The 24,100-nt window shown below is 38.9% G+C and overlaps 2 protein-coding genes across 4 annotated transcripts; both read right to left on the bottom strand.

Moving 5' to 3' along the window:
* Positions 1-16,318: 16,318 nt before the first annotated feature.
* LOC149244261 (uncharacterized) lies at positions 16,319-17,172 on the bottom strand. Of its 3 annotated transcripts, XM_089367956.1 has the most exons (4): positions 16,926-17,172; positions 16,800-16,850; positions 16,681-16,725; positions 16,319-16,574 (listed from the first exon to the last, which is right to left on the bottom strand). In XM_089367956.1, exons 1-4 carry the CDS (start codon positions 17,106-17,108, stop codon positions 16,464-16,466), a joined length of 390 nt encoding a protein of 129 aa, XP_089224082.1. In that variant the 5' UTR covers positions 17,109-17,172; the 3' UTR covers positions 16,319-16,463. The 3 variants fall into 3 exon arrangements, with proteins under 3 accessions (XP_089224082.1, XP_089224083.1, XP_089224081.1); XM_089367957.1 differs by lacking the exon at positions 16,800-16,850; XM_089367955.1 differs by having other exon boundaries at positions 16,342-16,574; positions 16,681-16,850.
* A 4,991-nt stretch (positions 17,173-22,163) lies between these two features.
* LOC149244260 (uncharacterized) lies at positions 22,164-23,085 on the bottom strand. The gene is made up of 4 exons (XM_089371485.1): positions 22,626-23,085; positions 22,500-22,550; positions 22,381-22,425; positions 22,164-22,274 (listed from the first exon to the last, which is right to left on the bottom strand). The coding sequence occupies exons 1-4, from the start codon at positions 22,806-22,808 to the stop codon at positions 22,164-22,166; spliced, it is 390 nt and encodes a 129-aa protein (XP_089227611.1). The 5' UTR covers positions 22,809-23,085.
* Positions 23,086-24,100: the final 1,015 nt, after the last annotated feature.

The raw sequence follows: 24,100 nt of genomic DNA, 5'->3' as shown, positions 1-24,100 counted from the left end.
ACAGAAGCCCCTTCATCTATGATGGTACCAACCATGACCATTTTGTAAGTTTGCACTATGATTTGAAATGGTACATTAGATGGTAAACGGGGTCTGCCTAGTAGATTCCAATCGAAGGGAATGACTAGGTTGCTTGGAGGTGGGACCGAATAAGCGGTCGAATACAACTCCACCGAATTTCCTTCATGTGGTAAAGGAATGGGCAGATTGCCCCCATGTTCATCGGAGTCTGTATTTACGGAAAGAATTTGAACGGTGTCATTCTCATTCTCTTCGGTGACTATATCATCTAAAGGTAAATCTTCTGAAGTCAAGATGGGGTCGACTGCCATCTCGACCTATTGACTTTGGTCCAATGTGGACTCAGAGGGTTTATATTCAATGATAGGTGCTTCAACTGACTCCAAAGGTGGGCCAGTTGGATTTTCAACAAGCAATGGATTTGACAAGAGTTTCTTGTACCCAGGAGGGAGTCGTTGTGGTGATACAGGACAATTATCCAAGACTCTTTTAGCTTCGTCCAGGAAGGGACAATGGTGGAGGGCATCGTCACCTTCACACAGTCTATAGGGAAATTTAGATTTTCCTTTTTGTCTGGTGACTTTGCTTTCACTAGTTGACAGTGTACTTTCAACATGATCATCAGAGGTTGACGACACCAGATTGTGCAAGCGGGGAGACCAGTCTCTTAGGATCCGTGGGATGCAAGGACAATCTCAGTGATAGTGGTCTCCTTTGCAGATGACACATGGAGATTTAGGTTTGGATGGTCCAGTGTGTGGATTTTTGCTAGATGATGCACGATTGCCCCTTTTTGCCGTTGGATCCTTCTTCTTCTCCTTCCCCTTCTTCTTCTTCTTAGTTACTTGGTTTTTAGTTTTACTATCTTTACCAAGCGAAGAGGAAGAAGGAGAGGGAGAGACAAATGAAGTAGAAGGTTTGGGGGTAACTCTGGTATCATCTAGTTGCTCATTCGATTGTTTAGGAATTATAATGCTTTGAATGACAGAGGTCGAGAAAAGCCATACCGATAGGCCAATTTTCAGTCCTGGAAGGGACAATGTGGCCATATGAGGTGCACCAACATCTCCCCAAGAGGAGAAAGGACTAGGACTTCCCCCAAGGGGAAATCCTTGGTTGGTGGACTCCCAAGGGAACAATGACATTATTTTGATTAAAATAAATTTTAGACGCTTTGACACAACTTGCTTTTTCACTTGTTAAGAGTTGAGAAAAAGCTAAAGATTACCCTAGTCGCCTTCGATTTTTAATGACCCTGAAGTGACAAGTGCTCAGATGGACCTTTTCCTTTAAGGACTCTGAAAAGGAACGAAAGAGACTACTCTGGAGATCTAGACAGAGGGATTACCAAACCAATCGCAAAACTGCAGAATACATTTTATGGTACGGCAGTCAATCTTCCTAAATGCTGTGTTCAGTGCATTGCGATCGCTAGGGTGGCAGACATGGCTTCCTAAGGATAAAGGATATAGCCTATTGTGGTCTCCCAATATATACTCGACAATACGTTGGAGCACAAGTCTGTACTGGCACTTATCGTCCCAAAGAGGACGAATCACCCAACCTACGATGAAAGCAATAGTTACCAGGCTTTACGACACCGGTATACATCTCTAGCCTAGACTTCTAGATGTTGTGCGTTAGGTTCCAAAGTGTTTTTATGTTCATTAAATTTATTTTACAGTTGATCTTTCTTAAGAAATTTTCCTTTCAGGTTCACCGCATGATGTAGATATACAATTCCTAAAATTCAATCTAAGATGATAAACAGTCGTTTAATCTTCTTTTTGCAATGAAAATCCTAGCTACTAAGAAAAGAGTAATGAAATACTTTCAACATAGAGCAGAGAGCACACACTAGATGCACTGTCCTAAATCAAAATCAATAAGAAGTCTAAATAAAAATGCACGTGCATGTATTTGTTTTCCGCTTTCTTAATGCGTGAATGACAAAAGGAATGCTAAATACAAATCTCAATTATTTCTTCCTTCAAGGTGACAGTCCTAACGATTTTATTTTCAAAAAACGACAAGAAGGCAAGATGATAATTTGTGATTTTGAATTGAAAACTACTTTTGACACTTGAAATACTACTAATTTAGATCAAATATAAGAGTAACAGTGTAATCGACTATCAACAAGAGAAGTATTTTTTTCCTTGATTGAAAACAACACTTGCGACACTTCCAAATCAAGAGACGACAGTTCGATTAAGCTACCTCTTTGTAAAAGAGAACTCTAAATGGCGCACAATACAAAAAAACATTCACAATTCTTTTTACAATAGAGGTTGGATGATGCAAAGAAGGGGGTTTCAACAACGGTCTACTGATCACAGACATCAAAATTCCTTAATAAAACTGAAGCAATGAAGAAAAAACCAAAATCTGGAGGCAGATCTAGTCTTGTCTGATCATCACACCCGCAACACAGGGAAACAAGGATGCATCCCAACTACTGCACACGGGAGGTGTGATGCATCCAGATTTCCTAAAGGAGAGGGTGCGATGGTCAGGGAACAAGACTTTAACTTGGTTTTTGGTCACAGTTTGCAGTTTAGTTTAGGGATTTAGGCTGAGAAAATGATAGTCAGTAACTACAAAGTATAGGGCTAATCTAATGAGGTTACTCAAGCTACCTCTAGGGCACTTAGGATGTTTGCAAGTCAACTGTTCATTTCATAAACAAACCCGGAGATTGACTGAAGCGATGTTGATATACTTTGCACTTGGATAGCAAATGCAATTCGAAGGCTAGATGGCTTGACTTCAGGATCCGTCTGTGGTTTACGAATCAAACAAATAGAGACAAGAAATCAAACTAATTGCTCCCTAGTGGAGTCGCCATTTTGTTATCGGGAAATCTAGTGTCTATGTAGAGCTGCTAGTCCCACTAAGACGGGTAGCTATCTTAGAAAAAAATAGATTAAAGTCACTTGTTTTTCCTTTACGAGAGAGAGATGGGAAAGAAGCAGAGAGTACCAACCTCAGTCTTCCGCTTGGCTCCTTGCTTGTTTCCTTTCCCCTTTGACAGAATCTCGCCACAGATTCCTTACTTGTCCAGTTTCAAAGAGCACCTATAGATACGCAGTAGCATAATACCATTAGAGCATAGAGATCTTTCACTGTAAACAATATAGGATCAGATGTATATTGGCCATACAAATGCATATAACAAACATAATATTCATAGATACACAAGAATATGGAGCAAAACTCAAATAGCTTTATTAGTAAAATTCATAGAATAGAGGATTACAACCACTTGGTCTGACCGAGCGCCATCCTCCCAGCTTGAAATCCCTCTTCACCTCACACAAAGCAAGATCACCCAACAATGTCTTCAAAGAGAAACCAGCAGCACCTCTTTGCAAATTACGAAATTCCAACGTTTAGATCTCTTGGATGAGGGATAAATTTATAGATATTTGCAAGGGGGTGAGTCAGCTTCTGGGATTTTGATTAGTGTCATCGCTCTGATAGTTCCTGGTTCCACATGGAGATTTTAGATCTCTTACTCATCCCTTGGCGAACTCAGAGAGGCAAGTGTCAAATGAGCAGTTTCTAGAAGATTCTCCAGCTTTCCACCTAGCAAACTGCTTGTGCCATTTGGTTTCTCTCACTCATCGCACCCTATGAAAGGGATTTCCAGTATGCATCGCACTTTTTGCATGTGGTAGGTGAGATGCATTGCACCTTTAGCACTGGGAAATCTGTATGGTCCTGCTTTGACCAGTTCATAGTAGGTTTTCATGGAAAACTTCTGGGAGGTGATGTAATCAACTAACCTTGCTCCTTTAGGGTATGAAACAACACTTTTAGGGACTTAGAAGCCCTTGTTTTATGAACCTATGTGATTGGGGTTGCAGTGCCCAAATATGTCTATAACAAGGTGGGTTAAGGATCCTCAAGCTCAATGGGCAAGCATCTGGAAGGAAAAATATGCCAATGCCTGGCTGGCTTCTGACATAATCCGTATGACAAGAACAGTGAAAGGCTCACCCATATGGAACAAGGCTTGGGAGAATAGGGAAGTGGTTCAAAATAATAGTTTCTGCGAAATCAAAGAGGGAGATCAGGAACTTTTCTGAGAGAACAAGTGGCAACAAGAACCTAATCTTCTAAGGGAAGAATTTTTAGGCCTCAAGCAAGAGACTGACAATTTAGGTTTGGTTAAGGTAAAATACTTTTGGGAGAATCCACATAATGCAAGAAAGTGGAGAATTTGGAAAAAAATAGAGAGTAGAGAGGATAGGATCCTCAACAGTAAAGCTAAGTCCCTAAATAGAATTTTGGATCAGTGAATAATTCTAGTAACGACCGGGCAGGATCAACTAAGGTGGGGTAACAACAAAGTGGGCAACTTCAATATCAAGGAAGCTAAAGGCCTTCTGCTTGATCTAGAACCACAAGCTCCAAACAAAACTTGGAAAAAGCTTTGGAATCACAAAGGCTGGATGAAAATCAAACTCTTCATGTGGTTAGTTAACCACCAGAAAATTTTAACCTGGGACAACCTCAAAAAAGGGGCATGCTGGTACCCTTCAAATGCCAGCTCTGCGAGACCGAAGAGGAGACCAGCGAGCATCTTCTCAACAACTGAATTTTCACTAATAGGATTTGGAATTTCTTTACAAATATCTTCAAACAGTTTGATAGAGATAGAAAGCATTGGTAACACCCTCACCAACTAGAGAAATAAGGTTTCTGATAATGAAATTCTCAATTCTTCCTAGGAGCTCTTACCGTGTTTCATTATATGGAATGTGTGGAAAGAAAGGAACACAAGAATATTCAAAGAGCTAAAAACTAACTCTCTCAGCCTGGTGAAGCTGATTGCAAAACAACTTAAGGAAATAGTTGGTACCACCATTAGGAATCTCCCCAAAAATCCTCCCTCAATGGGAGAATTAAGAATCCTTCAGCTGCTAGACTTGCAGGGGCTTATTCCTCAAGGACTAGGCAGGAAAGCAAGCATGAGTGAGGAGATAGAGGAATTCTGGCACCCTCCCTCGGAAGGATTTTTAAAATACAACATAGATGGAGCTTCCAAAGGCAACCCGGGGGAGGCTGGTTTTGAGGGAGTTCTAAGGGATGAAACAGGTAGAATAATTACCCTCTTCCATGGATACCATGGAAAATCTACCAAAAACATGGCAGAACTAATGGCTTTAGAACAATGTTTAAAATTTCTGATACAGAACAATTGCCAAAATGTCATGATAGAGGCGGATCCAGAGTTAGTCATCAATGAAGCCAGGAGAATTAGTAATGGAACAAGGCCGGAAAAGGTTACAAAACATTGGAGGTTAACTTGATTTCTTCAGAGAATTCAAGCTCATCTACCGATGCTTCGTACCCTCAGATTTATACATGTGAAAAGAAGGGCCAATAAGTTGGCAGACATTCTTGCCAACCAAGTTGTTGGCTGCGAGAACAGTACAGTCTTATCAAGGTGGAACACAATGGCACACAACAACTTGAAAAATCTCTGTCAAAACCAGGCGGAGGAAGATATATAGGGGTATAGAAGCAAAATGATAGAAACCAATGTGTAACGGATAGAGGTCAGAGGGTTGCCCAAGTTTGGACAAAATGTTAAGAAGGGAAGATATGCCAAGATTAGCGATTATGTTGAAAATAATCAGGTTTCCTCTCCTTGTTGGACGTCAAAGACACCCTGTTCGAAGGAAGCAGCATCTCATTCTTCATCATATCCTCAAGGGTTTTCCTATCGATTGGATCAGAGGCATCCCTCGATGGCTCTTGGGTTGGTGTCTCCTTTGTATTTTGGTTCTGGATGATTGGGTGCATTGTCTGATGCTCTCAATGGTCACGCAACCTGAAGTTCTCTATTCGAAAGCTGCTTACCGGAGTAAAAATGGTTTTATGGTGATCGCAAGACCCAAAGGTGAATTCTAGTTTTCCAGATTTGGTAGCGATCACAATCACAGTTTGACATGTGGCGGTGGCGTCGGTGGGAATACCACCCTCATCGCGCATTATAGTTCGAACTTGTTTGGGGGTGCAATATGATCCAAGTCCATTTGATCAAATGAGGTGAAGCAACGGTGGGGATGGATCGTGCAGTTTGGTGTACGGGCATGTTATATGTTGTGCCTCTTTCATTTGCGAAGATGATCGCTGCCATCGGATCAGGTTAGCTATATAAACGGTGTAGATTTTTGAGGCACGATGTCAGTATATTGTGTTTCGTCACACATTTTGGGCGCGTCCTCTACCTTGTATAGAGGCTGGTTTACTAGAGGTGGGTGAGTTTAAAGCAGCTGTTATGTTTTTGGCAGGAGTGGTCAGTCTTTTTGCCATTGGTCGAGCCGCTTTTTGTTCTTTGAGGAAAGTGCCTTTCCTTTACCGCCTCAGTTACTCTCGGAGTGTGTTAAGTGGAGCTTTTTTCTTTTCTATTTGGTACTTTGGTACTTGGTTTTTCTTTTGGTCTGTTGGATGCCTCATTGTTTCTCTTTTGAGAATTTTGAGGTTGAGATGTTGAGCTTGGGGCTAGTCCCTCTCGCCCTTTTCACACGTTTTGTAGGTTTTCTCCTTGGTTCTCATTTCACCAAGGATGGTTGTATTCTATGTATTTTAAACTACTGATTAATCAAATAGAAGGTCCGACTTTTTCATTAGCAAAAAAAATAATAATAATAAAAATAATAGAAAAAAGCTATAACAAAAATATTTGTATATTAGACTTTAAGCTTCTGTGGTAGTTTCTTGGAGTGGCATGATCTGTATTATCCATAGTATTATGTTTCTTATGTCGACGTTTCGAACCATCTAATGTGGTTCATCTTCACGACAAGGTGAGAAATCAATAGATCTGAGGGAATAAATAGCAAGGATGCATCACTACTCAGAGTTAGACGTTGGAAATTAGGCGTTAGGTGATTTGTTAAATTGTTTAATAATTTAGTTGTTATGTAATAAATAAATATTATGTTTTCATATTATAATTTGATGATATAAATTTAGCTGGAAAATAGTTGTTGTGTGGTAAAAAAATATTATATCTCGATATTATAGATGGAATAATAATTTTAATATTATATTAAATATTATAATAATGTTGTTAGTTAGGGTTTGACCCATAATATTAGAAACTTGTTGTTATGAAGAAATCATAAGTTAAATCATCTATAACTAATTGATTAAATAATGTAATTTATTAATAATTTAATATTATTAGTTCTTTTAATAATATTAAATCTAATAAATAATGTGTTGATGATATTCTTATTAATATTAGGATTATAGAGATTCATTAGTTTAGAACTATTATTGTAAAATATTAAATAAATATATTAATTTCTATAATAATAAAATATAATTATTTTAATCTATTATTTTAATACCTATAAGGATAAAAAGACTATAATTGGAATTTGGTAATTTTCTAAATATTGTATTGATGGTATTCATATTAAAATTATTAATTTAGAATTATTATTTTGTATTAAGTTATAACTCAAAGAATGGTATTCTTATTATTTTAAATTCAATATATTAATTAGTTTGATATTTACAAAATAAAAACTATATTCGGAAGGAGGAAAACTACACTACGAAACAAAGAAAAATAATACTGGATCGAGGGGGATAAAGTGAGAAGGCAAGAAGGGAGACCTAGCACAAATGGAAAGGCAAGAGGAGAGGGCGGGGAAGAAGGGTCAAGAGGAGAGAGCGAGAATCCATCTTTTACTTAATTTCCAACCATCATCCCCATTGAGGTTTTTGGCATGCCTCTCTATTTCAATTTCTTCTTTGAGTTTGCTATGACATAAATGGTCAACCCTAGCAATGACTTTGGATTCTTCAATGCAAACATGGTGTTTCAATTTCACGGAATGCTCGGTAAGGGCTGATGTCTGAGAGCGATCGTGTCTAATTTCCGCTGCATGCTCATCGATTCTCTATTTAATAGACCTACCTGTCTCTCTAATGTAGGGGATGCCACAAGAGTAGGGAATGAGGTAGACCCCTTTCATGTCTTTAGGGTCAATAGGCTCTTTAACAGATCTCAAGGAATTTTTAATGGTCTAGAGAGGTTTGAAGGGAGAAGAGACATTCATCTTTTTAAGGATATGGGCAATCCTATCCATGGTCACTTGGATATATGGGAGATGAACCTTGGTGGTAGGATTAGCATGGGTGCATTTTTCTCTAGGCACTTTGCTAGCTTTGTGAAAGGCCTTGAGGCACTCAGTCCTACTATACCCATTATTTTGAAAAAACTCAAGAAGATGAGATTTCTCGTGATCAAGGTGGATATCATCAAAGATTCTTAGATCGCAGGTAGCAAGGGTGTTGAGAACCCCATATTTCTGAGCAGGGAAGTGATGGGAACTGGCATGGAGATATTGTTCCATGTGGGTCCTCTTTCGAAAAACTTGGTGACAAATGTAACCATCATCGCTCCTAGAAAGGAGAATGTCAAGAAAGGGAAGGGCAACCATTCTCCTCAATTTCCATCGTGAACTTGATGGACTCTGACTGAGGATTAAGGTGGTTAAGAAACAGATCAAGTTTCTCATGACCGTGAGGCCAAATGACAGAGGTGTCATCAACAAATCTCTTCCATTTTTTAGGGCGAAATTGAGCAAAGGCTAAGGCCTTGGTCTCAAAATCTTCCATAAAATAGTTAGCTACGAAAGGGGAAAGAGGGGACCCATTGCAACATTGCAAGTTTGCTCATAGAACACACCCTAGAAACTGAAGAAAGTTGATGTGAGGCAGAAACCTACAAGCTTTGCAGTGTTTTCATCAGTGATGTGATTAATGATATCAATGGCCTCTTGGATGGGGATTTTGGTGTATAGGGATACAATGTCAAAACTCACCAACAAATCTCGAGGCTCTAATTTGATATCGTTCCACTCTTGGAAAAAGGAGGCAGAGTCTTTAATGAAAGACTCAATGCGACCAACAAGAGGCTTGAGTTTTTTGGCAAGGAGTTTCATAAGAAGATAGGTAGCTCTGCCTATTGTCTTGACAATAGGCCTTAAGGGGGCCCTAGGTTTATGAATCTTTGGAATGCCATAGATTCTAGGGGTAAGGGGATTGCTTTCGATGAGCTTCCACGAGAGGGGAAGGAGAGAGTAATTTGCTTTAATCGCAGATGCTACCTCTTTCGAAATAAACTTAATGGGATTCTTCTTGAGCTTGATGCTTCCACTGCTAGAAAGATTGTCGACCATTTTGTGGATATAATCAGGCTTATAAAAAATGACGACATCCCTACCTTTGTCTGCCTGAAGGATGAAAATTTTAGGGTTGTCCCTAAGGGATTTAACGGCAAGAAACTCAACCTTGCTCAAGTTTTTCTTACAAGGCTTAGATTTCCTAAGAACCACATCAGAGTCCTGTCTAATGGTCTCTTTGATAATGTTGGGAAGGTTCTTGATCCCAAACGCGATGTTACAGACAGTCATGAATAGGAATCCCACTAGGGGCAAGGACAAAATTGAGACCTTTATTAAGAAGGCTAAGGACAGAAGGTTCAAATTTCTTGCTAGACATATTAATGACATTTTTAATTCCTAGGAAAGATGTATTATTATTATTATTATTATTATTATTATTATTATTATTATTATTATTATTATTATTATTATTACTACTACTACTACTACTACTACTACTACTATTATTATTAATGTTCCCGGATGCGGATGCACATAACAGGTATTATGATTGCGGCAGAACGGAACGACAAGTGGCCCTATGTAGCCCTACACACCAATCTATAAACTGTATTAACGTTGGCCATAAATGGCATTTAACGTGGTACTGTCTTCAACCCGCCTGCATCTACCCACCTCGACTCAGCTCAATGGTGACTTCGAGTGAAATTAACTCCACCACCCCTGTCTCTTACCCCTTGCCTTTGCAATGCAAATGTCCTCACGCAACAGTAGCACCAAGCTCCTGCATTGCTATGGGTAGGCATTGCAGCATCCTTTGTTGCACTGATCTTGGCCTGGGAATTCACTTTACTCAAAGCCTGATCTACTATCTCATCTTCCACTCAGCGTCTATAGCTAACCTTTCCTCTTTCCCAACCTCAGAACCTTCTACACCCTCTCATCACTCCCAGCCATCTACCTGTAGACATTCTCCTACCCCTAGTATTAATTTGCCCAAAACTTACCATAGAAAGCGTAGTCATAGAGGCAACAACAGAGGCAGATTAGCCCATTCTCCTTCAGTTCTGGCCTTTGAAACCACCTCCTCTTCGACTCATCTGACTTCAGGCCACTACGAAAATACTCATAGCGGGATAGGCCACTCATAGCCTCTTCGCCTCCATCTGATGCACTCTGCTTTGCCACCCAGTGGAATTCCCTCCAATCGACAGCCGCCCCTCCACTCAGCCCAATTCTTCTACCGTTGTTCCTTAGACCAGCCCATCATAACTGCCACCATCTCCATTACCTTTCATGAGGAGGTGCAAGCCATAGAATGTGGACACCACTCAACCGCGACACAACCAAGAGCCAGAGAAGGTGGATGCCATACGAGCACGGTGCCAACTACGGTCAAGGAGAGCACACAGTGCGCTCGGCTGAAGCAGGACACTCCTCTGAACAAGCAAATTGATGAGGAGAAGGATGACGACCATCAAGCCGATGAAGACATGGATCCTCACAGATGTTTTCTCCACTAGGCGCAGTAGGAAGAGGACACGAGGGCTTCAAAGAAGGTAGAAGATGACATGGATGAATATAGGTACTTTGTTTTTGAGGAGCACCTGTCGCCTCTGTACAACATCTGATTTGCCAGCATGAGGAACACTCGTCACCTCCGCATCACACCTGATCAGCCACACAACTTGCCACGTGTCTACAAATCTCAGGTTTTGGGAATTAAGATATATGTTTCGACTTTTTAGGAAAATTGCTGTCATCTCGTTACTTGGATGATTTCTTTCTATGTTTTCTAAAAAAATGGTTACATGCTACACATAATTCTTGGTTTCCTCCACGTGGGCAACAATATAACTCATGAAATCTTATTTATGAATTGGACTGGTTTCCCATTATGGGTAGTTCAGACTTTGTTTTGCTGGTTGCTGCCTCAACTATGGCAAGAACATGCAAAGGCCAAGGCCTCAGTGTACCATTATTCTACAATAATAGAATTTAGAATAATTTAGAAGGAAAAATATATTAATATTAATGTTATTATTATTATCATCATTCTTATTATTATTAATATCGTTATTATGATTAATGTTGAGTGGATAAATGGAAAATGTCTTGTTGTTATTAACAATGAGGGAATCCTTATTCTTATCTTTGAAATTAAACAAATGCTTATCGTAAATATTAGTATTATTAATCACATTTTTTATTCCTAACAATGATTTATTGTTATTATTATTAACCTTATAAGTGGAATATGTTTTGTTGTTATTATCATTGAAGGAGTCCTTACTCTTATGTTTGATAGAACTAAAAGAATGTTCACTATATATATTAGTATTATTAATAAGATCGTTATAATTTTTGCTATTTTTCTTATGATTATTAGTGTTATAATTGTCTACGTTAATGTTTTCAATTATGATTTTATTGGAAGAGCCGTCGTTTCACTTCCAAAAGACCGAGCCCAGTTGGTTGATAGTATTGGAGGGCAGAGCGGAGATAGCATCGGTGTTGGATTACTACAAGAACTAATAATATTAAATTATTAATAAATTACATTATTTGATCAATTAGTTATAGATGATTTAACTTATGGTTTCTTCATAACAGCTACAGCTAGTTTTTAATATTATGGGTCAAACCCTAACTAATAATATTATTATAATATTTAATATACTATTATTATTCCCTTTATAGTATTGAGATATAATATTTGTTGATCACACAACAGTTATTTTCTAGCTAAATTTATATTATCAAATTACAATATCGAAACATGACATTTATTTATTATATAAAAACTAAATTATTAAACAATTTAAAAAATTACCTAACCGCAAATTTTCAATGGCTAACTCTTAGTAGTGATGCATCCTTGCTATTTATTCCCTGATATCTAGTGATTTCTCACCTTGTCCTGAAGATGAGCCACATTAGCTGGTTCCAAAAGTTGACCCAATGTCAACTATGTGATTAATCCAAGAGACTCATATATACATTATGGATCACAAAAGTCTTAGATCGAACAATAATATTTGTATTCTTTAGTAAATAAAGATAACAATTAATTATATTATTTTAGTAAATAATAATAATAATGTTTAAATACAAAAATAAAAATGAATTAGTTATGATTTATGTTTTTTAATTAATAATGATATTAAATTTAACGAACAATTAAAAAAATAGTATTAATTAATAGTTCATTAAATAATAATAATAATAATGAGTAGTAGTATTAATAATAATTATTTTAAAATGATTATAATAGTAGTTAATTAATTATAATTAATATAAGTCCATGGGGTCTTGGATACACCATGATGAGGTATTTTGTCAAACCACTCCTTGATATGAAGTCACTTGTTCAATTCATTGCCATGATCGTGATCAAGGAGAGATATATTAGACATAATGAAGTTGTAGTCCTCCGAAGAAAAAAGAATTAATACAAATCATAAAAAAACAATATTTATATTTTTAATATATAATAATAATAATAAATTTTAATGATATTAAATTTAATTAAAAATATAAGTAATAGTATTAAATAATAAAACAAATAATATTAGTTATTAATAATAATTATAATAATAATAATTAATTAGTAATAAAAATAATTATTTTAAAATAATTATAAAAATAACTAATTAACAATAATTGATTAATATAAGTTATAAAAATCACAATTTTTATGTTTTTTAATAAATAATAATAATTAATTAACCAAATAAATAAAAATGAACGAATTAATTATTATTTATATTAATTAATTAATAATGATATTAAATTTAATTTCAAATGCAATTAATAAAACTAGTAACATTAATTATTATTAACAATAATTATTTATGATTAACTTTCACGACCAATGTGGTATATCCTACCTCAATGAAAGATACTCTAATATTCATTCTTCAAAATCTTGTTTCTTTGATAGGAAAGAAACCTTCCAAGATCACTATAGTTGGGTTGGCTTAATAAGTCAAGAAGATTGGGTGTGTGGCTAATAATAAAAAAATCAAAAATTATATTATTGATATTATGTTAATATTATTATTTCATATTCTAGTGGTTAAACTTTTCATTGGAGAAGCTCCAAGGTTATAGAATGAAAATATTATTAATTTTATTTTTATTATTATATATTTATCAATATCAATAGGAATATTATATCTATACTATTAAAGCTCCTTTTTCAACAAATGTAATTGTCCATGTAAATGAGAGAAGAGGATACTAGTTATCATGATAACATATATAATAAATATTATTCTGATATTTATTTTACATAATTGGTTAAATAAACAAAATAATAATAATAATATTCATTATTTTTATGATCTATTTAGATTCTTATTTTTATTTTATATCATTATTGACAATTTTTTTCATCATCCTTTCCTTATTTACCATTTTCAATGCCATTTTAATTCTAGAACTGATATGAAATTTAACATTTGTTCTCACCTATTTTATTTTAGTATTTCTTATTGTAGTTGCAATGTTAGGTTGTATTTCTTATTGTAGTTGCAACGTTAAGTGGAAAACCTTAAGAGGAGAGGGCATATTTTATGGGTTAGCAATTAAAGATGAAGGTGCCGAATTCAGAAGCGTGAGACAAAGAACGAAATTGTCAAAGGTGGAAGACGTGAGAGCAAACGGTAATTAAGTTTTTGATTCACAAAGGGATACGTTCCAGTTATTGAACTCTCACTAGCCAACAAAAGTGGGCCTCTAATTTAAGGGAAGTAGACAATTACGTATACAGTGATGACATTGTGGGAAACACAGGAAACGGTGCGACAATGGACAGAGATAGATGCATAACTTTATTAAATATTTATAACAGTGACAGTACGTTAAAAGGTTGCACTTTTCATTGATGATAAATTTAATGTGGCTGGTGAAGAGTTTGAAGATCTTTTTCACCACTCCTATTTCATAGACTATAGAAAAGTAAATTCTGCCTGATATGTAAGGCAGATAGCTTTAGTCTTCTCAGTGATAGCAAGGGAATCCAGATAGCAGCCTGGAAAGAGGGCGAAAACTATCTGCCTTGCATATTAGGCAGCATTTACTTTTCTATGATCTATGAAATAGGAGTTTCTGTTTTTCACAAACTTAAGAGGCTTGTGTAACTATTGAGAAATCACAATAAATTGCAATAAATTGACATAAGAATTTATTGAGAAGGACAACTAAAACTGCAACACACAATTAATTACAACCCTGTTAGGTTGTCCATGCACATATAACTGTGTTTGTGAATTACACTGTCACATCAGACATTAATTAGTGCGCTATACTTTTTAGCTACAATGAAAATATAACATATGATCATGCAATTGAATATTTACCAAGGAAAATTCCCCCCTTATTAATAGTTGGATTGAGGGTGGTTTACTTGTCGGCCATAGGTTGCATAGATGTTGTTCAATTTGAATCTATGATTTAATAAAATGGTAGATTAAAATATTCATGTTCTTTAATATAAATTTTTCCATCTCCTATGATTCAGAATTTTTTATTATTCACATAAATATATACACCAGCTAAATTTTAATCTAAATAAAAATGGTGTAATTTTGAAAAGTTTCCTATATTTATATTTTATTTTATTTTATAGAGTTATGTAGGGGTTTATAAGAGGTTTATTTTATAGTCTATTAAGAAGAGGGGTAGCCTGTTATGAAAAGATGTGTAAGCCTATTGTCTCTTAGTCCTTCTTTAAAATAAAAGTAACAAATAAAAATTATGTTCTAAATAGAAAAATAATGTGGGTTATAATAAAACAAAATTAAATTGAACATAAGTGAAAAAAATATACTAGGAAGATGTTTAATCTTATACTTTTCAAAAATATTTCAACAAGATAGTGAAATATTTTGACAGAAGATATAAATAAACTATTTGAAGATCTAAGTTAACTAATTTATGTTAAGTCAACTTCATATATATCTATATATAAAAAAATAATTGTTAAAATAAAAAGTTTTAATGTTCTATATAAAAAATATTCAATGTGAATTATAATAAATATTTTAATAATAATTAATATTGATATATACTTAAAAATATATTAATAATAAAAAACCATTTTAATGTCTTGATATACATGTAATCTAAAATAGTTAAAATAAAATGTTTTAATGTTGTATATAAAAAAATATTCAATGTTTTTTTTCTATGTAAAACTGATCTATTAATAAAAACATAATGTACAAAGAGGCACCAGCCTCTCCGTTACTAGGTCAACTGATGCAGGAGCATCCAGCTCTGAGGAGACAGAGACTCAATGACTGGTTCGTGCAGAGACAGGACACGACTTTCAAGGGTGATTGGACAGGTCACCAAAAGGACTAATTGGTTGTTCTTTTTAATTAATCATTATTCATTTCCTTTCTTTTATTTAATTACAGCACAAGTTAAGTTACTGGTAGTTAGCTAGGTAGCAACAACTGTTTTAGTTAGTTTATTGTTTAAAGAAACAGGTAGTAGTTATTGCATTCAGTTTCCAAACAGTTACATTCAGTGTAGCTCAAAAGGAAGAAAATACGATGTAAGAGGGTGCTGTTTTTTTTGGTTCACCTCAGAAGAGAAATTAAGAAAAAATATAGCAAGACAGCATTCAAGCAAAAATAGAAGGACACCCTCTGTAATTGAAACTTTGTTTCCTTTTCCGAATATAAAGTATTGTTCATTACTTTACTGTGTTATACAACTGAGAGTTCAATTATTTGTTATTTTAAAGACAAGTTAATATAGAACGATATTCATATGCTGTAACTAGAAACATTGAAGCATCACAGGCCTCAGGCCGAAACCATAAGTACGTTGCCAGAACTATCATACAGCAAGAAGAGCAAGTGGACAAGCAGCATATGTGTACATCGTTGCGAGGATAAAGCAAAGATAGACTTCATATCAAGTCGAGTTACGGCCAAACCGAACAGAGCCCATACGCCAACACAAACAGTCACACAGCCATTATTAAATCAACACAGCGACTATCAACAGAGGTAACAATTCCAGAACCATTTGTTTTCATTTAAATACAGTATTTCATAAGTCTTCGTACACCACAGTCCATTAGACAACAACAGAGTCATATAAACAAAAGCGGCAGTGCCGTAACAGCAAAGTCTAAGATATAGACGCATGGAGGCCATACAATGAGACAGAGAAGCGAAACCCTGAAGATGTGAATGCCAGCGAAGGGCACGCCCATTCTACAAACCCTAACCAGCAGAACCCTACAGCTAGTCCGTATTACATACTCTAAAGAAATGCTGAAATGAGAATAGACCCTACCCGGTCAAAGGAAACCAGAGATTGGAGGAAGCCGAAGACTGTATAGAAGAAACCCTCACGAGCATAGTCCCAACCCACCTGCACAGGAGCACAGAATGAATTAATTCATCTCTATAACCAGAATAATGTCAGAAGAAGCCGAGTCATATTGTAAGTTGCAGGAGTAAAGGAACAGTGAACTTACCCAAGGGTCGACGAAGGTTGCCGAGCCACAAAACGAAACCACAAGCTGAAAGGCACAAGAACATTGTAAGTGTCGACAACAGATGGCAGAGGACGATAAATCATAGAACAAGAGGTTACCTTGAAGCCTGGTTGCGTTCGGAGGGAAGGTAACTCTGTGGCTGCGAATACCTGCACAGGACCAGAGTTCAGAGACTGGAAACCAAAAGACTGTTTAGCTAAAGCCATTAAAATACAAATCCTTACCACAGACTTCCAAACCGGGTCGACGAAGACAGCAGCTACAGCAAAGGTTTTGCATTTCGAACAAGAGCCGCAACTAGTGACAGAGTAATGAATATGGTGGGATAACGCGCGAGAGCAGCGCCATAACAATACAGAGCAGGTAGCAGACGGAGACGGAGTGTAGCTGGCCCGAGAGGCCACCATCAGTGACAGAGTGAGAGCTAGGTAGGTGTCAGTGCACAGAGGGCAGTGCTATAGCCATGCGGAGCTGGAACAGAAGGGGAGACGGAAGCAAATGAGCCAAGACTAAAACCTTAAGGGTTTTACAAAGGCGGGAAGCCACGGAGAGGACCGGTGATCCACCTGGTAACCGGAAGATGAAAACTTAAATGCGCATCGGTGCTGGAGCAGATATTTACCCACGCAAGTGTGACCACGTGGGACTGAGGTGAGTCACGTGGCCGAGACCACGTCACCAGGGCTGGGCCATCATAAGTGGTATCAGAGCTAGTTTCTTGAGTTAGAACCAATGGAACAGGGAGAAGGTGAAGGTGAAGGAAGAGGAAGAGGAAGAGGAAGAGGAAGAGGAAGGGGAAGAGTAGTCCGGAGGGTAGTAGATGATGGACTTCGAGAGGAGATTCGAGTTTTGCGTGAAAGATTGGCAGTAGTGGAAGCTGGGGGAAGAAGAAACCCAGCAGATGACAGTGATGAAGAAGAAGTTGAACCAGAGGAGGAATTAGAGGGGGTGACACCAGAATTTAGATTGTTGAAGTCGGTCTTGCTGTCAAGTCATAAGCCAAAACATGAGTTGTCGACTTATGACGGAAGTCTGTCCGCAGACGTGTTGTTGGATTGGTTAAGTGAAGTCAACAAGTATTTTGAATTTGAGGAAACCAGCGAAGATAAGCAGGTGAAGTTCGCCGCCACCAAGCTGAAAGGACATGCGTCCTTGTGGTGGGACAGTGTTCAGGCGGAACGGAGGAGGCTTAACAAACAGCCTATAAAGAAATGGTCTAGAATGGAGGCCAAACTGAAAGAGAAATTCTTACCACAGGATTATCAGATTATGTTGTACAGGCAGGTACAGAACTTGAAACAGAGAGGAATGACTGTGAAAGAATTTACAGAAGAATTCTATAAGTTGAATTTGCGAGCAGGTTATGTGGAGGACACCCCGGAGAAAACAGCCAGATTTGTGAATGGCTTAAGGGGAGAAATCTTAGACGAGATTGGTATCCTTTCACCCCGAACAATGGAGGAAGCCTATCAGTTTGCACTGAAGGCGGAAGAAAAGATTAATCGGAAGCAGAATGCCAGGAGAGGAGGTGGAACTGGCAGGGGGAAGGGTAAAGTATTTGGAAGAGGTCGAGGTGCAGGCCCAAATGAAGAAAGCAGCAGTTCTAAATCTGCTGGAACAACAGAGAAAGACAATAGCACGAGAGGAGGACGACCACCCCAGCGAGGGCGAGGAAATGGTCGGGGCAGAGGAGCTGTCCAGTGCTATCGCTGCCACAAATGGGGGCACAAGTCTTATGAATGTCCTGAAGCTGAACCAGCAGGCGGAAGAGGGACTTATGTTGTTCAGACTGAGGATGCTGAGGCAACACCTCAGGAAGCAGAAAATGCACCAGAGACAGGTGAAGCTTTGGTGTTGAACAAAGTGCTGTTGAAACCAGCAAAGGAGGTTGCAGAACCAGATCAGCGGAAAGCCTTGTTCCGTACTGTCTGCAAGTCGCGGGGCAAGTGCTGCAAATTGATTATAGATAGTGGGAGTACGGACAATCTTGTGGCGGTAGAGATGGTGGACAAGTTGGGACTGAAGAAATTAAAGCATCCTACACCCTACAAAGTGTCATGGCTGCAGAAAGGGCATCAGCTGTTAGTTGATGAGCAATGTGAAGTAGAATTCCAAATTGGCAAGTACAAGGATAAGATCCTTTGTGATGTCATGCCCATGGATGTCTGTCACCTACTTTTGGGACGACCTTGGCAGTTCGATAGAGGTGCAGTTCATGACGGGAAAAAGAATTGCTACAAGTTTGTTAAAGATGGGATCAAGCACACGCTTGTACCCATCAAAGAGGAAAATACAGCAGAAACCAGTGGAGTGAAGGCATTGCTATTAGGAGGAAAAGAGTTCGTGAAACAGATTGAGGACAGCGAAATCAACTTTGCTGTCATAAGGAGGCCAAAGGCAGTAGTGTTACACACACAGCTGTCAGATTTGCCAGAAGAAGTTTAGCAATTGCTGCAAGAATTTGGGGACATAGTGGTGGATGATCTTCCAAATGAGTTACCACCAAGGAGGGGTATTAGTCATTGTATCGACTTTATACCAGGCGCAAGCTTACCGAATAAGGCTGCTTACCGTATGAGCCCCAAGGATCATGAGGAAATTAGAAAGCAAGTTCAGGAGTTACTTGACAAAGGGTTGATTCGAGAGAGTATGAGCCCTTGTGCAGTACCGACTGTTTTGGCTCCAAAGAAGGGAGGAGAATGGCGAATGTGCACAGACTCCAGAGCCATAAACAAAATTACTGTCAGGTACAAGTTCCCCTTACCAAGGATGGACGATATGATGGATTGTTTGAGTGGGGCAGCCTATTTCTCAAAAATTGATCTGAAGAGTGGGTATCATCAGATTCGAATACGAGAAGGCGATGAGTGGAAGACAGCTTTCAAGACAAATGAAGGCTTATATGAGTGGCTGGTGATGCCATTCGGATTGAGTAACGCTCCCAGCACATTCATGCGGTTGATGAATGAGGTATTGAAAGAGTTTAATGGGAAATTTGTGATAGTTTACCTGGATGATATTTTGATTTTTAGCAGGACTAAAGAGGATCATTTCAGGCATTTACAGAGTGTGTTGAGGAAGCTGCAGCAAAACAAGTTGCTGATAAATTTGAAAAAGTGTACCTTTTTCCAGCGAGAGCTAGTGTATTTGGGGTTTGTTATTGCAGAGAATGAGCTAAAAATGGATCCGAAAAAGGTGGCAGCCATAGTCAGCTGGCCGTCACCAAGGAGTTTGTTTGAAGTCCGGAGTTTCCATGGACTAGCCAGTTTTTATAGGAAATTTATCAGAAATTTCAGCGAGATTTGCGCACCTATGTTGGACACGATCAAGAAGGCAAATCAGCCTTTTCACTGGACTGAAGCGGTAGAAAGCAGTTTTCAAACTTTGAAGAAAAAGATCACTGAAAGACCAATATTGAGACTGCCAGATTTCAACAAACTTTTTCAAGTTCGTTGTGACGCCAGTGGGACAGCCATTGGAGCAGTCCTCAGTCAAGAGGACAGACCGGTCACTTTCTTCAGTGAAAAACTAAATGAGAGCAGGCAGAAGTACTCAACCTACGACAAAGAATTTTATGCAATCATACAAGCGTTGAAGCATTGGCGGCATTATCTATTGGGAGATGAGTTTGTTTTGTTTACAGATAATTCTGCCTTGCAGTATATTATGCAACAGCACAAACTAAACCACAAACATGCAGCTTGGGTGGAGTATCTGCAAAATTTTACATTCGTATTAAAGCACATTAGTGGCCAAGCGAATAAGGTGGCAGATGCACTGAGCAGAAGAACCTTGCTTCTGTAGGAGAGTACAATGCAAGTTCTGGGTTTTGAACATTTGAAGGAACTGTATCAAGATGATACCGAATTTGGGGAGGCATATGAAGCCTGTCAAAACCCTTTGACAAGGAATGATAGCATGTGGCTAGATTATAACTTGCAAGAAGGGTTGTTGTTCAAAGGAGGACAACTATGTATACCCAACTGTTCCATGAGGGAAAACATAATACAGGAGAAACACAGTGGAGGACTGGCTGGACACTTTCGTATCGACAAGACGGTTGCTCAAGTACAGCACTTTTATTTCTGGCCGAAATTGCAGCGAGATGTACAGAGGTACGTGAGCAGATGCAGAGTTTGCCAACTAGCAAAGGGTCATAGTCAAAACATTGGTCTTTACTCACCATTGCCGATTCCGAGTCGACCATGGGATTCAGTGAGCATGGACTTTGTTTTGGGTCTACCAAAGACACAGCGGGGCTTCGATTCAGTCATGGTTGTAGTTGACCGATTCTCGAAAATGGCACATTTTGTACCGTGCAGGAAAACCAGCGACGCTACTTACATTGCACACCTATTCTTTACTGAAGTCGTTCGGTTACATGGACTCCTGAAATCCATCATCTCTGATCGGGATGTAAAGTTTACGGGTCACTTTTGGAGAACTCTGTGGAAAAAGTTAAATACACAATTGCAGTTCAGCTCTGCTTATCATCCGCAGACTGATGGTCAGACGGAAGTCGTAAACAGAAGCCTGGGGAACTTACTTCGCAGTTTGACAGGAGGAAATTCCCGGACGTGGGACCGTGTACTTGCTCAAGCCGAGTTCGCGTACAACGATTCACCTAACCGCAGCACCGGTTACAGTCCGTTCCAGATTTTGTACGGTATGCATCCGCGAGGAGTGCATGAATTACGGGATTTGGGGAAACTTGAGAAACGGAGTGCTGATGGGGAAGAATTTGCTCAAGCAATGAGCAATTTACACGAACAGGTCAAGCTGAAGTTACAGGACAGCAGTTTGAAATACAAGCAGCGAGCTGACACAAAGCGTCAGGAAGTTCAGTTTAACGTTGGGGATGAAGTCCTTGCGTATCTACGTAAGGAAAGGTTTCCGAAGCGGGAGTATAACAAGCTAAAATTTAAAAAGATCAGCCCTTGCAAAATCATCCGCAAATTTTCTGCGAACGCTTACGAAATACAGTTGCCACCCGAAATTGGAATTTCTCCCATTTTCAACGTGGCAGATCTGTTTCCCTATGTGGCCAATTCAGAAGATGATGCAGCAACTACAGCACCACAGAAAGACAGCTATGAGGAAGGTTCTTGGACGAGACAACTACCAAAGGCACCACCCCTTGAGATCGAAGGAATACTGGACACACATGTAGCTAGACGCACACGCAGGAAGGAGTATCTGCGATATTTGGTCAAGTGGCGGAACCGTCCAATAGAGGACAGTTCTTGGCTCGACACAGCGCAGATAACTAAAGCAGGCTACTCTGTTGACGAGCTCATGGAACGGAGCCATGACTTTTTGCCACCCCGGGAGCCTGATGCAGGAGCATCCAGCTCTGAGGAGACAGAGAAGCGAAACCCTGAAGATGTGAATGCCAGCGAAGGGCACGCCCATTCTACAAACCCTAACCAGCAGAACCCTACAGCTAGTCCGTATTACATACTCTAAAGAAATGCTGAAATGAGAATAGACCCTACCCGGTCAAAGGAAACCAGAGATTGGAGGAAGCCGAAGACTGTATAGAAGAAACCCTCACGAGCATAGTCCCAACCCACCTGCACAGGAGCACAGAATGAATTAATTCATCTCTATAACCAGAATAATGTCAGAAGAAGCCGAGTCATATTGTAAGTTGCAGGAGTAAAGGAACAGTGAACTTACCCAAGGGTCGACGAAGGTTTCCGAGCCACAAAACGAAACCACAAGCTGAAAGGCACAAGAACATTGTAAGTGTCGACAACAGATGGCAGAGGACGATAAATCATAGAACAAGAGGTTACCTTGAAGCCTGGTTGCGTTCGGAGGGAAGGTAACTCTGTGGCTGCGAATACCTGCACAGGACCAGAGTTCAGAGACTGGAAACCAAAAGACTGTTTAGCTAAAGCCATTAAAATACAAATCCTTACCACAGACTTCCAAACCGGGTCGACGAAGACAGCAGCTACAGCAAAGGTTTTGCATTTCGAACAAGAGCCACAACCAGTGACAGAGTAATGAATATGGTGGGATAACGCGCGAGAGCAGCGCCATAACAATACAGAGCAGGTAGCAGACGGAGACGGAGTGTAGCTGGCCCGAGAGGCCACCATCAGTGACAGAGTGAGAGCTAGGTAGGTGTCAGTGCACAGAGGGCAGCGCTATAGCCATGCGGAGCTGGAACAGAAGGGGAGACGGAAGCAAATGAGCCAAGACTAAAACCTTAAGGGTTTTACAAAGGCGGGAAGCCACGGAGAGGACCGGTGATCCACCTGGTAACCGGAAGATGAAAACTTAAATGCGCATCGGTGCTGGAGCAGATATTTACCCACGCAAGTGTGACCACGTGGGACTGAGGTGAGTCACGTGGCCGAGACCACGTCACCAGGGCTGGGCCATCATCAACTATATGACCAATTTAAACAGCAAGCCTTGACGTCGTGACTACCCTAGTTGGGGAAGCCAGTCCAAGAACAAGATAAGAAAAGTTCATTTTACCCACGCACGGTCTACAATTCCACACTTCAAAATTTTTAACCAAAAACTCTAAAATTCAGAAAGACAGCCACATTAAAGCCACATTATAGTTCAAAATTAACCACAATAAAAGACTCCACAAGTGTTATCAGGAAAACTAGTGTCTATGCAGAGCTACTAGTCCCACTAAGGCTCGTAGCTACCTTAGAAACAAACAAACTAAAAACTACTTTCATTTTCCTTTATGAGAAATAGATAAGAGGGGAATAACGAGACCAACCTTTGTCTTGCGCTTGGTTCCTTGCTCGATTCCTCTCCCTTCTGATAGATTTTTGCTACTTGCTTCCTTGTCTACCCAGCTTCACAGAGCACCTCGAGAATCAAAGCAACATAATACTATCCAAGAACATAGATCTATTATCATAAACAATATAGGACTAGATATATATCGACCACACAAATGCATAAATCATCAATCATACAAGAATGTGGAGGAAAACTTGAATAGCTTTATTGATAATCAAGAAAGAGAAAAGAGGATTACAACCAATTGTTCTGACCCAGCATCATCCTCTCAGCAAGAAAGCCCTTTTTCACCTCATGAAAAGCTTAGATCACCCAACACTATGATATTGCACCAAGAAACTAACAGCACTTCCTTCTAAGATACAAAATTTCAGCCTCTGTATCTCTGGGATGAGGGATCCATATATAGATGTTTGAAAGGGGAATGGGTCATCTTTTGAGGTTTGATTAGTGTCCTCTCTCTGATAGTTCTTGATTCCACTTGGAGATTGATGATCTCTTACTCATCCCTGGTCGAATGCAGAGAGGCAAGTGTCAGAGGAGAAGTTTCAGGAAGATTCCATGCTCCTCCATCTTGCAGATTGAACCTGCCATTTGTCCACTCTCGCCCATCGCACCCCAT

Source organism: Pinus tabuliformis, chromosome 8, assembly GCF_031772625.1.
Source record: "Pinus tabuliformis cultivar Carrire ecotype Pingquan chromosome 8, CPIR1, whole genome shotgun sequence".
NCBI lineage: Eukaryota > Viridiplantae > Streptophyta > Pinopsida > Pinales > Pinaceae > Pinus > Pinus tabuliformis.
This window is presented reverse-complemented; position numbering and strand designations above follow the sequence as displayed.